This window comes from Protopterus annectens, chromosome 3.part0 (assembly GCF_019279795.1).
Source record: "Protopterus annectens isolate FY-2018-M chromosome 3.part0, PAN1.0, whole genome shotgun sequence".
Taxonomy (NCBI): Eukaryota; Metazoa; Chordata; order Ceratodontiformes; family Protopteridae; genus Protopterus; species Protopterus annectens.
In genome coordinates, this window is record NC_056731.1 from 1,152,926,385 (window position 1) to 1,152,940,621 (window position 14,237).

The following is a 14,237-nucleotide window of genomic DNA, read 5'->3' on the forward strand; positions in this document are numbered from 1 at the left end:
AGCTACTCAGACCACCTTTAATAGAATAAAAAACTGGCTTTCTGAACATCGTCCGATTTTCACCAACACATAGGTCTACCGCTTTCACCTTTAGCATAAAATCAAATGATGGCACAATAATCTCCCCTGACCCCTGTATAAAACTATTAGATGTCATTATAGACAATAATCTAAAATTTGACCTACATGTTAACCAAACTATCAAAACCATCAATAAAAACTAGAGTTACTTTACAGAATAAAAGCCTTCCTAACCCCTCCAACTAAAATTGCCATAGCTCGCTCTCACCTTCTTTCAATCCTTCTGTATGCATCCCCTCTACTCTCAAATTTAAACAAGACTGCCCTTAACAAACTCTCAATTTGCTACAACCACATTGCCAGGTTTGCCACTGGGCTGCCTTTTAGGACACATCATTGCATCAATCTAAATCAGCTTGGGTGGCTTGAACTACCCATCATAATCCAGTATAATCAACTGATTATGGCCTATAAAATCCTATCTAATCCGGACAATACTCCTGCACTTAAAAATATTATCACCCCCCTATAACAATCCTAGACCGCTTCGATCCTCTAACAAACTACTAATTCAGACTAGCAAAATTAATAACACAGCCGGTGATTCTCTCTTTGCAAACTCTAAGTAGATCCTGGAACTCTCTTCCATCTGATATTACCTTACTTTTCCACCTTAGGTCAATTTAAAACTAGACTCAAACAACATTTGTCACTTAACTGGCTATGTCGATGTATCAAGCCTGGCTAACTCTCTCTAGAATGTGTAAAAATCTGTTAACCAGTTTACTGTGTAATTTAATTTAATCCTGATTTGAGCTCAGGATTAACTGTAACCTGTGGAACTTGTTTAACTTGCTTACTTATGTAATCTCTGTAGTCTGTTTGTAATATGTAATGCTGGTATTATGTAATGCTGTATCTGCTTACCCTTGGAGCTTTTCTCCCCGGGCCTCCGCTGAAAATGGACATGCATCCAGTTGGACTATCCCGGTCAACAAATGTAAAATAAAATAAAAATAAATAAATAAAATAAATGAACTCCTGGATATTATTTGTCGAAGGGTGTGGGAAACCCCTGACACTGTGGAACCAGTCCCCAGGAGACCCAACAAGTTTCTGTCTGCCCCCGCTGACAAGGAATTTCTCACAAAGTGCGTTCCAGTAGATGCCATGGTGGTGGCAGCGGCCACCAAGAAGGAACTAGCTGAGACTTCATCTACCATCCATCCCCCTAACAAGGAGTCAAGGACCATGGACCGGTATGGGAAGCGTATGTTTTCTTCAGCGGCCATTACTCTGCGGTCGCTGAACTATTTGTCACATTTTACACGGCTCCAAAGAGATCTCCTAAAAGAGTTTGGAGAGTCTATGCAGGGTACCATTTCTGACGCAGTGACTCAGAAGGTCAATGCCCAGCTGTCTGCCCTAAATTCCATTACTAACTCCTCCATGAGGCTGATCTCGCATGCAGCTGACGGAGCGAGTAGGGCAGCGAGTTCAGGAGCCCCTCTTAGGAGGCACTCCTGGATGGCGCCTGTGTAATTTCATGGAGACCTTCAAGTCTACATTCACCATCGCCCCATTTGATGATTCATCATTCGGAACCAAGGTGAAGGATACTCTCACTAGGTGCGAGCAGGAAGGAAAAAGCCTGTCTACCATGGGAGTCCGTTTTTCCATGTCTTCTAGACCTTACCCCAGGGGCCAGAAGGGTGGGAAAATGTGGTTCAGAAAGCCGCAGAGGTTTTTTTCAAGATGCACAAAGTGATTCCCCCTCCAGAGGCAGGGGAGGGGGTGGTAACTCGGGTAGACACCGCCCTAGAGGCAGAGGAGACCTGCGTTACCAGTGGGACCACAATTCCTTTTGCGGTTCCTCCTACCAGCGCTCCTGATGGGAGGCCCGACTGCGCTTCTCCAGAGCCAGTCGGGGGTCGCATTTCGCTATACCCAGAAGCCTGGCAAGGCATCACCCAGGATGAGTGGATATTAAAGATAATTTCCGGAGGATATCATATTCCCTTCTCTTCTCATCCCCCGCCAACCAGGAGAATCCCAGATGCTCCACCCAGTCAAAGGGATTCCTCAGCTTCAGAAGTTCAAAAGCTGCTAGCAAAAGGAGCCATTCAGCATGTCCCCTCAGACCAGCTCGAATTAGGGACTTACTCAAGATTCTTTTTGTTGCCGAAAAGAGCAGGGGACCTGAGACCCATCTTGGATCTCAGCCACTTGAACCTCCATGTAAAAAAGTCCCAAGTTCCGAATGGTCATTTTACAGTCTATTCTTCCATTGTTAGGGAAAGAAGTATGGATGTGCTCCATTGACCTCAAGAATGCTTACTACCATATAAAGATGGACAGGGCATCCAGAAGTCATTTACATTTCCAGCTGGGAGCCAGTCATTTTCAGTTTCGAGCCCTGCCCTTTGGTCTCACTACAGCCCCCAGGGTGTTCACCAAATGTATGGCAGTGATGACAGCTAACTTGAGACGTCAGGAATTCCAAGTGTTTCTGTACCTAGACAACTGGTTCCTGTTTGCCACCACCAGTCATCTGCTGCTACAGACCAGGGACGCCACCATTGCTCTATGTCAACGATTGGGTATCACACTAAACTGGGAAAAGTCTGCCTTGTTGCCCTTGCAGCCTGTCATCTTTATAGGTGCTGAGTTAGACAGCGTGCTCATGAGGACTTTCTTACCACAAGAAAGAATTCAGGTTTTGCAACAACAGGTCTACGCGTTGCTTCCACTGAAAAAGTAAAGGCAAAAATGGTTCTCAAATTGTTAGGGACAGTGGCTGCCACAATTATGCTAGTCCCCCTTGCAAGACTACACACGAGGCTCCTTCAGTGGCTGCTCTTTGCTCAGTGGTCCCTACAACACCTTTCGCTTTCCCATCTTATTATGATTACAGACAAGTACAAGCAGGCTCTACGTTGGTGGCTTCAGACCAGCAATCTCAATGTGGGAAAGCCCCTTCGTTCCACCTCCTCCGGTTGCCACGGTGACCATGGCTGCTTATCATATTGGGGGGGGGGGTATTATCTCAGCAGGACTGTCCAAGGCACATGGCAAGAGCACGAGATACATTTGCATATCAATGTCTTGGAGATGAGAGCAGTGCTGTTAGTGTTGCAAGCACTCCAGAGCTTTCTTCCTCTCGGGACGATTGCAATCCACTCGGACAACATGTCGGTGGTATGGTATCTGAACAAACGGGGGGAACCAATCGTATCCCCTTTGCAGAGAGGCTATTCGGGTGTGGTAGTGGGCTGTGTCTTCCCAACTCTTTCTTGTGGCAATGCACATTCCGGGGAAGTCCAACGTGATTGCTGACAGGTTGAGCAGAGCTATTCTGATGCCTCACAAGTGGTCCCTGAACAAGCAGGTTGTGGAGCAGATTTTCCACAGCTGGGGTCAGCCTTGCTGCAATCTATTTGCCAGTCTCCTCAATACCAAGTGCAGCAGCTACTACACCCTCATTCCCCCTCAGGGGGACACACCTAGGGACGCTCTAGTTCACGATTGGCCCTCTGGTCTACTTTATGCCTTCCCACCTGTTCCTCTGATAGCAAGGGTTATTCAGAAAGCACAATTCTTGGGAAGCAGAATGATTCTGATTGCTCCACACTGGCCTCGTCAAATTTGGTTCCCCTTTCTCCATCCCTATCTCATGGATGACCCCTGGATTCTGGACCCACAGCCAGACCTATTGACTCATATGTCAGGGCAGTTCCATCCCTCTCTTCAGACCATCCGGTTGACAGCTTTGCTACTCCAGTTCCATCACTAGTCAGGCTTCATCATTTTTCTCCGGAAGTAGTTCATATTCTGTCTTCTTCCCATAAGCCTTCGACTAGGAAGATTTATTCCAGTAAATGGAAAAGATTCTCCATCTGGGCTCATGAAAGGCAGATTGACCCTTACACTGCACCAATTTCATCAGTTCTGGAATTTCTCTCCATGCTTTTCAGTCAGGGGTCAGCTGCCGCAACCATTAAGGTTCATTTAGCTGCTATCTCCACCTTTCATGTCGCTAATGAACCCAGTCTAATGGCGCATAGACTTTGTAAGGCATTTTTAAAGGGCACTATGATGCTTCGGCCCCCCAGTCTTTGATCCCGTAATGCCATGGGATCTCAGTTTTGTGCTACAGTGCCTCACTTTGTCTCCCTTTGAGCCTGCAGCTACTTGTGACTTGAAATATTTGTCATAGAAGACAATCTTTTTGGTAGCCATCACTTCAGCTAGGCGAGTCTCTGAGCCCCAAGCTTTGTTAGTTAGACCTCCTTACTTAGTATTTCACAAGGATAGGGTTTCTCTCAGACCAAATCCTTCCTTTATGCCAAAGGTTGCTTCGGTTATTAACATCAACCAGTCTATTGAGCTGCCTGTGTTTTTTCCAGAATTTTCTAATAAGGCAGAATTCAAATTCCACCAGCTAGATGTTCATAGACAATTGCGTTTCTATTTACATAGAACGAAGGATCTTAGGAAATCAGATCAGCTATTTGTCTCGTTTTTAGACAATAGACTTCGGTCTCCTGTCTCTAAAGTAACCTTATCCAGATGGATCTCTAGTTGTATTTCCTTCATTTGTGCCTCAAGCAGTAAGGAATTACCTTTTAAGGTGAAGGCTCATTCTTCACAATCAATGTCTACCTCTACGGTATTTCAGGCCAGGATGTCTATGGGTAATATTTGATCTGAAGTAGGCAGACTTCATTTGTCTGCAACCTGTGGGTATCGGATCCGATCTCGGATCCGAGCCGGCAATTCAAAAGCTTAGGCTCCGAGCTCCTAGCTCCTCCCTCTTACCCATAATCCCTTGCCAAGCCCTGACTGACCCCAGATTTCGTTTGCCGCTTTTCAAGTAGCTACGGAATTCCAGAGCTCCTGGCGTTGGTGAAAGATAAGAGTTAATTTTTGACTAAAAAAGTTTTCAAAATCTTTAATTTCTTTCTTGTTTCAGTTAGTGTTGAGTGTGTTTAGGCTTTCCTCTCTCTTTTTGTTTAAATTTATCGGGTTTTGCGTAGTGTTTGTGTGTGTTGTGTGTTAGGCCTTAGGGTTACTATGTCTGAAGCCCATAAGGCTGTGTTTTCAAATGTACCGAGTGTGGCCATAAGCTATCCCCAGCAGATGGCCACACTCGATCTTGAAATATTTGGGGTTGAACACCTGTCATCTGGTTGTACCATTTGTGCAGGGTTCAACCCCGAACTGAGGAGCGGAGGTGAAGTTGGTGCTGGCGGGTCTTTTACCCCAGATACCGCTTGGCCTCTGCCCTCCACTCAGCAACCTGTTGCTGTGAGTTCTCCCCTCCGGCTGGGACTCAACCGCCCTCAAAGTTGCGGAGGAAGGATTCCTCTAGGAAAGACAGAAGGAGAGGCACAGGAGAAGCACCACAAGGAGGCGAAACTTCTAGTTCGGCTCCTCCTTCTAAGCGGGCCTCCCCTGTGCCTTCTAGCTTTCCTCCTCCTCGGCTCCACTCCCTCGGTTCTCTCCTGGACCCGAGGAGGAGGAGCTAACCCTTCAGGAGGTCACCGAGGCTCTCTAGGTCCGCTTGGGTGGCCTCCTCTAGATCAACCTTTTCTATGGCCGAAGCTGATATGGACGGATGATGAGGAAATTCATCCAGGCCCAAATGCAAATGGGAGTGCTCCTAGCCCCCATCCGGGAGGGGCTTGACCCCTTTCGCCCCTGGCTCCTTCTCCGACCCATACCACGGGTTGGAGCTGTGCGCCGTGCAGATTTGGATCCGGGGTGGGTCGGATCCGATGGGTCAGCGCACCTCGGATCCGTCCCATCCCTTGAGTGCCGGTGCCGGACCCGACCTCTCGAGCGAGGCGAGCCTCGGATCCGAGGAGCTGGTGTGTCTTCGGCTCCGTCCAGGTCGGAGCACACTGGTCTCGGATCCGGCGGTTTGGCTCCGACTCCGATCCGTCGTCGGATCCGAGGTGAGTCGGCTCTCGGGGCTTAGAAGCTGGCTCCCCTCAGCTTTCGGCGTAGTGGAAAGGGCACTGTCGAGGACATCCGGACCCCGGTCCCTGCCACGGCTCCATCCGCACTCCATTGCAGTTGGGCCAGGCCCCACCAGCCGGTCCCAGGGACAGCCCGCCTCGATGTCCCAAGTGGTTCCCTTGGAACATCCAACTGCTGAAGAGTACTCCTCGGACAGCCCCGATGAAGTACCTCGGGCGTAAGTGCAGAGGAGGCACATGGACTCCCTGAGTCCGTCACTGAAGACACGGACTTGGATGAAGGGAAGGCTCCCCTAGGTCACCCCTGAGGGCGTCTCATTTGGAGACATCATGGAGATGTTAAGGATCAGGGGGTCTGCCCCAAGGCTTCTTGGACGAGTCTGTGTTCTTGGAGGCATTCGGGCCTTCTACCTCTTGGGTGTCCCCTCCTGCTGACCCCTGGTGGATCTTATCTCCATCAGGCGTGGAAGGATCCGGACACCATTGAGCCTATCCCTAAGCGCCGGACTGCATTCTTTCTCCTCCATCAGACCGCACCCACTGGAGTAAGGGTCCCCAGTAGATGCCATGATGATGGCTGCAGCCACGAGGAATTGGCCCAGGAGAGTCCCTCCGTGCATCCTCCGGGCAAGGAGTCCCGTTCGATGGATCGCATTGGGAAGCGAGTTTTTAGTTCAGCAACCTTCTCCTTGAGAGCGCTGAACTACATGGCACATGTCATTAGGATGCAGCGGGATCTGATTAAAGAATACGCTGCATCTCCCGGAGTCCATCTCGAGTGAGGATAAACAGGTTTACTCCACCCGAATGGCCACTCTCAGATCAGTTTCCAATACATCTATGCGGCTACTGTCTCATGCTACTGAGGGAGCCACTAGAGCCAGCTGAGCAGGCCTAGTCATGAGGCGACAGGCCTGGCTCCGCCATTGTGATTTTGCAGAGCCCTTCAAAGCGACCTGCGAATGCCTTTCGATGGTTCTGCCTTGTTTGGCAAGACTGTTGAGACATTAGTCCAGGCGAAAGGACGGAAGGCGCTGTCTGCCGTCGGAGTCCGCTTCTCAGCTCCCCAGAGGTCCTTCTCTAAGAACCAAAGGGACAGAAGAAGATGTGGTTCGAAGTCGCAGCAGTCCCAACCTGCTCCGGATAACCAGTCCTTCCGTGGCAGAGGAGGACGGGAGGTCGTCGTGCCAGAGGCAGGGGGCTCCTGGCAACTTTGGGTCCAGAGAACCCTTCTCTGAGAGACCCGCAGCAGCCCTGAAGGGTTGCCCGGCTGTCCGTCTCTGAAGGCAGTCGGGCGGTTTCGATGCACCTGACTTCTTGGGAGTCCATAACAACAGACAGTTGGGTGCTTGAGTTATATCCAGAGGATATTCAATACCCCTATTCAAGATTCCCAAATCTGCAGCCTCCCAGATGTTCCACCCGACCAAAGGGAGGCAGCTATCGAAATCGAGCAGCTGCTAGAAAAACCATCCAGCGTCCCCAGATCAAACCGGATTAGGGTTTTACTCCAGGTTCTTTTGGTGCCAAAGAAGATGGGGACTTAAGACCAATCTTAGACCTTTCCCAGTTGAACCTGTCAGTAACCAAGCAAAAGTTCGGATGGTCACCCTGCAATCTATACTCCCCTCTTGAGGGAGAACGACTGGATGTGTTCCATAGACCTCAAGGATCGTGCTACCACATTCGGATGGACAGACGATCCAGGAGGTTTCTTCGCTTCCGGCTGGGAGCCAGTCATTATCAGTTCAGGGTCCTCCCCTTTGGTCTCACCTCAGCCCCCAGGGTGTTTACCAAGGTGCTAGCGGTGGTAGCGGCCCACCTGAGGCTCCAGGGATTACAGGTCTTTCCGTACCTGGACGACTGGCTCCTGGCGGCATCATCAAGGCATCTTCTGTGCTCAGCCAGGGATTACTTTCTTCAACTAGCACCAAGGCTGGGCATCACGATCAACTGGGAGAAATCTTTTCTGAATCCCACTCAAATTATAGATTTCATAGGAGGAAGACTAGACACCAGATCAATGCGAGCCTTCCTCACCCCAGACCGTATCGCCAGCCTGAAGTGTCATGTGACAGCGATCCTGCAACCATCTCCAACTGCAGCTTGGTCCTGAGGGCACTAGGTTCTATGGCGGCAGCTATCCGCTTCTCATTCATGCCCGTTTGCATGCGGGTTCTTCAATGGACCCTTCAAGTTCAGTGGTCCCCTCTTTGTTCGTCTCTAGCGCTCCGATTGCGGTCAGCAGAGCGTGCAGGGACTCCATTCTTTGGTGGCTTCTTTCTCCGGAGCCCTGGCATGAGACCTTTTGCTGCATTTCCCGAGCCACAGTGACCACGGGCGCTTCTTGCCTCGGGTGGGGGCATTCTGCGGGAAAGATTGTCCAAGGCACGTGGAATCCCACAGAGGCGTCATTGCATATAAATGTCCTGGAAATGAGGCGGTGCTCCTAGCGTTGCAAGCACTTCACCACGTTCTTCCTTCAGGGACTATTGCGATACAGACAGACAACATGTCGGTAGTCTGGTATATCAACAAGCAGGGAGGAACCAGGTCTTACCCCCTTTGTCGAGGCCATGAGAGTCTGGGAATGGGCAATTTCCACCAAGCGCTTTCTGGTAGCAGCGCACATTCGGGAAAGTCCAACATCCTTGCGGACAAGCTCAGTCGCACTATCCTTTCTCCACACGGTGGTCCCTCAATCCTCAAGTAGCGAAGAAGATTTTTGCCGTTTGGGGGCAACCCTGTTGCGATCTTTTGCCACTCCCTCAAGCGCCAAATCGACAATTTCTTGCTCTGCTTCCCCACCAGGGGAGTTCGAGGATGCTCTGGTGCATGCTTGGCCTCGGTCTCCTTTATGCCTACCCTCCACTTTCTCTGATGCAGAGGCTTCTGCAGAAAGCCAACAGTTTGGGGAGCAGAATGATTCTCATTGCCCCATTCTGGCCTCGACAACCTTGGTTCCCCTTTGTATGGTCTCACAAAATCAATCCACCATGGATTCTGGATCCAATTTCGGATCTCATCTCTCACCCTCTGGGAATGTCAGTTCCCAATCTGCGGACCCTGAAGTTGACAGCTTGGCTGCTCCAGTTCCAACCTTAATTAGGACTCGGTATCTCTTCACGGTCAAGGCCATTTTAGTGGCTGCTCATAAACCTTCCACCAGACAGGTTTATCGGAGTAAATGGAAGAGATTCTCTATATGGGCAGGGCAGAGAACTTTGGATCCTTTCTCAGCACCTATGTCAGCGGTGCTGGATTTTCTAACAGACCTCTTTCATCAAGGAGCTAGTTCTTCCACGATTAAGATACAACTGGCTGCTATCACGCATAATCACATTGGTCAGGACACAGCTCCCTTATGACGAAATTATGCAAAACATTTCTCAAAGGAGTTTTTGTTAAGGCCTCCAGTCAAGGAGGTTGTACCGCCTTGGGACTTGTCTTTAGTCCTGCAGGCCCTTACTGCTCCTCCCTTCGAGCCTGCAGCTTCTTCTGATTTAAAATACCTTTCCTGGAAGACTGCCTTTCTGGTAGCTATCACTTCAGCCAGAAGGGTGTCTGAGCTTCAGGCTCTGTGTGTCAAACCGCCTTATCTTTCTTTCTTCCCTGATAGGGTGTGCCTCAGGACCAATCCATCTTTTCTTCCGAAGGTCTCTTCTGAATCCAATATTAACCAGTCAATCAATTTGCGGTATTTTTCCCAAGTACTCAAACAAAGGAGAATACAAATTGCATTCCTTGGATGTTCATAGACAATTACGTTTTTATATTAACAGAACAGCTGGCCACAGGAAATCAGATCAGCTGTTCGTCTCCTTTGCTAAATTTGCTCTGGGTAAAACAGTATCTAAAGTCACTCTATCTAAATGGATTGCTAATTGTATTCTGCAGGCATATGACACTTCAGGCAGACCTGCTCCTCAGAGGGTTACGGCTCATTCTACTAGGGCAGTTTCTACGTCAGCCGCCTTTAAGTCCCGTGTTTCATTGGATGATATCTGCGCGGCAGCTACTTGGGCCTCGCCTCATACTTTTATTTCTCATTACAAGGTGGATGTTGTTTCTAGAGGAAGAGCATCCTTTGGCTCAGCGGTGCTCGGAACATCCTTCCATGACGCCAAGATTCAGGTAGCTAGGGACTCTGTCCCACCGGTTGCAGACGAATGAAGTCTGCCTACTTCAGATTTAGAAGTTATGTACTCACCATAACGTTCCATCTGAGTAGGTGACTTCATTCGGATCAACCATCTCCATCCCCTGACCTTTTTAGAGAGAGTATTTATGCTGATTTAGTGTACTGTTGTCAGTATTTTGAGGCAAACTCAATCTGAGGTAAGTCAGGGCTTGGCAAGGGATTATGGGTAAGAGGGAGGAGCTAGGAGCTCGGAGCCTAAGCTTTTGAATTGCCGGCTCGGATCCGAGATCGGATCCGATACCCACAGGTTGCATCCGAATGAAGTCACCTACTCAGATGGAACGTTATGGTGAGTACATAACTTCTAATTCTGCGGCTACATGGGCATCTCCTCACACCTTTATCAGTTACTACAAATTGGATTTGATATCCAGAGGCAGATCTTCCTTTGGGTTCCACTGTGCTCAGGAGTATTTTCCACTGAACCACCCAAGGTTCAGGTGCTGGGGACGCTGTCCCACGGGTAAGAATGTAGGCGAGATTGTACTACATAACATCAAGAAGTTATGTACTCACCATAACGTTCGATGTATGTAGTCCATCTCACCTCACATTCTTACTTACCCTCCCGCCTTCCCCCTCCTGGAGGGACCTAGGTTAGTTTTGGTTTCAGTACTTCTTTTGTTGTTGGGCTGATTCTTCTATGTGTTGTGTGTGTGGGGTGTGATTGCCTTAGCTTGCAGCAAACAAGATCTGGGGAAAGGGAGCAGTGCAGCATGGGATACCTCTTAGCCACGAGCCAGTTGAAGACTTCGAGCTAGAGTATGGCGGAGTGGCTCCGAACCCACGGGTAAGAATGTGAGGCAAGATGGACTACATACATCAAACGTTATGGTGAGTAGATAACTTCTTGATTTTAAGGAATCTAGAACTAAGCTTGTTTCTCACCTAACGGAAAGGCTGCTTTCTTTCTTTGACCCGCCAGTTGCATTAAATTATTCCAGTACTGTGCAAACTTTAAGGGATAGTGTGTTAATACCATCTTTTGGTCTCTCACTTGTTTTTGCATCCCTCTCTTTTCATGTTGGTATCTTCTCACTAGCCATTAAATTATTTCTGTAGCTCCTTTTGTAGTTATTTTGTACAAGTTGGCGTTCTCTAACTCATAAGTACTGTGGTTCTGTTTTGTTTGTACTTATGTTTCATTGACGTGTACAGTGTTCATCTCTGTATTTACTGTAATTTACTAAATCAACTTTATTTCTCATGCAGTCCTATATAAATCCAAAGCAAATCCGGTCACTACTATAATGTAATTGCTTGTCATTTAAGACTACTAGGCACTTTGTTACACCAGGTAATGCCTGATTTTTTTGTGTTTTTTTGTATGTAGTACTGATAGTTAAATGTTTTTTTAATTTTGTGTATTGCTGCCTTCTTTTTTGTTGCATTTTGCTGTTATTCCTTGTAATGTCTAATCTTGTGACTGTACATTGTATGTTTTGCACTTCGCTGTGTTTTTAAGTAGTGGCTGAAATGTAACCTTATTGTATCTGTGCTGTCTCATTTAACAGTCATTAAATAAGTTCATCAGAAAGTGTACATGTGTGAATGTGTGTATAACTGCCTTTCCCCATAGTCTGTCAGGCAACATCTTTCAAGCAGTTAGTGCATGTCTTTCTGGTATTTAAGCCACTTAATGTCCCGGGCCATAACCTGGTACATGTATGTCTGGTATTTGGTTCAGTTTCTATTAGTAACATAGCCTTTGCCCTCCTGTTGAGATCTACTTCTCTTCAACAAATTAGGTTTCATTGTCCACTTTTTGTACCAATTATAGCCTTGATGCACATTGCACACTGCATTATTTGTAACTTAAGTTAATGATTTTTTTCTCTTTCGTGATTGATCTGTAGCTTCTTTTCATTGGTCTTTCACCGTTTGTGACTGCATTGGCAGTTTGTCCCCTTCCTTCTTCCCTGTAAGAACAGGAAATGTTCTCAGAGTCCTGCAGAGATTTCACTTTAGTCTGTAAAATTCTTTCATGGAAACAGGCAGTTTGCTTAGTGGGATCCACCTAGCCAGCAAAAGGAAACCTGTAGTATGCAAAAAAAAAAAATAAAGTAACTGGAGGGGGCATTGGCATCAGTGTAAGCAGTAAGGTTCTCCTACGAGTGATACTATAGATAATGGAGTGAGGCACAATGTGCCATTAAGGGCATGAATGAAGTTTGTCACCAGCTGAGCAGCAGTACTATACACAATCCTAGTAGTGTGATGCAGCAAGTAGCATGCTTTCCTAAAAGAACTGCTGTTACGGTGAGTTGCTTTTCACTGAACTTACTGAGTCCATTTCTGATATGGAAAGGCATACCTGTAAAATAACCCTTTTTTTTTTCTTTAGAAATATATCCTCCATGGCAGTGATGTGAGCACTCAAGACTACTGTTTGCCTGCTTTAAACAGTACAACACTGTATTGCTGCATAATATACCTTAATGTGCAAATGTTTATTTTGCATTATTTTTTCTTTGTCCTAATTAGTACTGTGTAGATAAGTTTTACAGGACTTAGACCTTTGCTTTTCTAACAAAGTGATAAACTGAGTACTTGTGATAATCACTTTCTTTGACAACTGCAGTGTTCCACATTAACTGTCTTTGAATTTCTTCATACTTCTATCTTCATCCTGAGTATAACCAGTGTAATAAGACATCAGTAAAGAAAAATGTAAACCAGAAGGTTCTGGTTTAATTTACTGTATTTTCTATGACTGCTGTATGAATGTGCCTGTTAGCTTCAGTGCCTTATGGTTCACACTCTTTAATGTAACATTACAGTGACTGTTATATTAGCCCATTTGTAGCCTACCTGATTTGCAGGTAGGGGGCATGTATGCTTAAAAAAATTAATATATTGTATTATATATGTAAAACAGCATGTAGTGCAATTTTCTTGCAGTGTAGAATTACAGAAAAAAAATCTTTCGGCAATATGACAGTAATAAGTGTGTGCTTAAAACAGAAGCATGCAAATGATTATGCATGTGTGCAGACTTCATAGCCTCTTTAAGGTAAAATTTGGATTGCAGCCTTGTTTTCATGACATCATTGTTTAGGAAGTTCCAAGAATGTTGTCTTCCTCTGGTTTAGGTTAAGATATTTTAAGATGAAGAAAAATGAATGCAGGGGTGACACTTTGGAGTTCCAAACAAGTCTTGCTTGTATTAAAGTAATTTGAATTACAAGCTATTACCATGCCAGCTTTGTGAATTGCTCACACTACTGTAGTGTTAACACACTAATAGATTTTTAATGACCAGGTTAAGAGACCGTAACACAAATGACTGATTTACAGTATGAGATTACTGCATTCTTATTATAGCATGAACAGTGATATTGGGTAAATTTGCATCACTGCAGTCCAGATTTCGTAGAGTTGAAATTTAGGAATCCTGAATTCTCAATCCTCAGCCTTTTCCAATGTGATTATGTTATAATGTGATACTCAGTTTGCAATGGATAGTAGTTTTTATTTTTGGGACTTTTCCAGATTAGGTTTATCATTCCTGTTTATGACGTTGGACAGTCTGTGAGAGTTAGCTTAGTTCTCTTAAGCAGAACTTTTTCTTTCATTTGGTTTCAGTGTAACTTTCAAAAGTGCAAAAATAATCTTTTTCTTTTCTGACTTCCAGTCTTCAATTTTTAATAAAAATCCATTTGAAACAGCTTTTTGTTGTATATTTTCTTGTATTTAAATGTCACATGAATTGAGTTTGTCATTACTAGCAGGAAATTATTTTCTCCTTAGTGTTTTAGGTTTAGAAGGAAGGTTTTTCTTTTGTGCCTTCTTGACTCATTTGCCAGTACTTATGCTTATCTAAGGATGTTCATAAAACAGACTGCCTTACTGGCATTTGGGTTGTAGCAGGGGTGTAGTCAGTGAATGAACCTTTGTGCTGAAAAATGCTAATTTTTGCCTTCCAACCCACCTGTCATTTAAAAATGGTCGCATCACTCAGGCAGTTGAACCCTCCCCCCAAAAAAAAAACGCACAGACTTAATGTGTGTAACATTTTCAGCTGCCCAATCAAA

General features: G+C 46.2%; 1 protein-coding gene across 3 annotated transcripts in view; it reads left to right on the top strand.

Annotated features, from left to right (window-relative positions):
* CCHR3.PART0H8orf88 (chromosome chr3.part0 C8orf88 homolog) overlaps nt 1-13,872 on the top strand; it is a 1,151,988-nt gene extending 1,138,116 nt beyond the window's left edge. For all 3 annotated transcript variants that reach the window (XM_044065382.1, XM_044065379.1, XM_044065380.1), the window contains one exon: nt 12,548-13,872. Coding sequence is in view for 1 of the 3 variants with exons in the window: in XM_044065379.1 (XP_043921314.1) it covers nt 12,548-12,697 (150 nt within the window). In the remaining 2 variants the exon portion in view is untranslated. The remainder of the gene's footprint in view (nt 1-12,547) is intronic.
* The last annotated feature ends 365 nt before the right edge of the window (nt 13,873-14,237 follow it).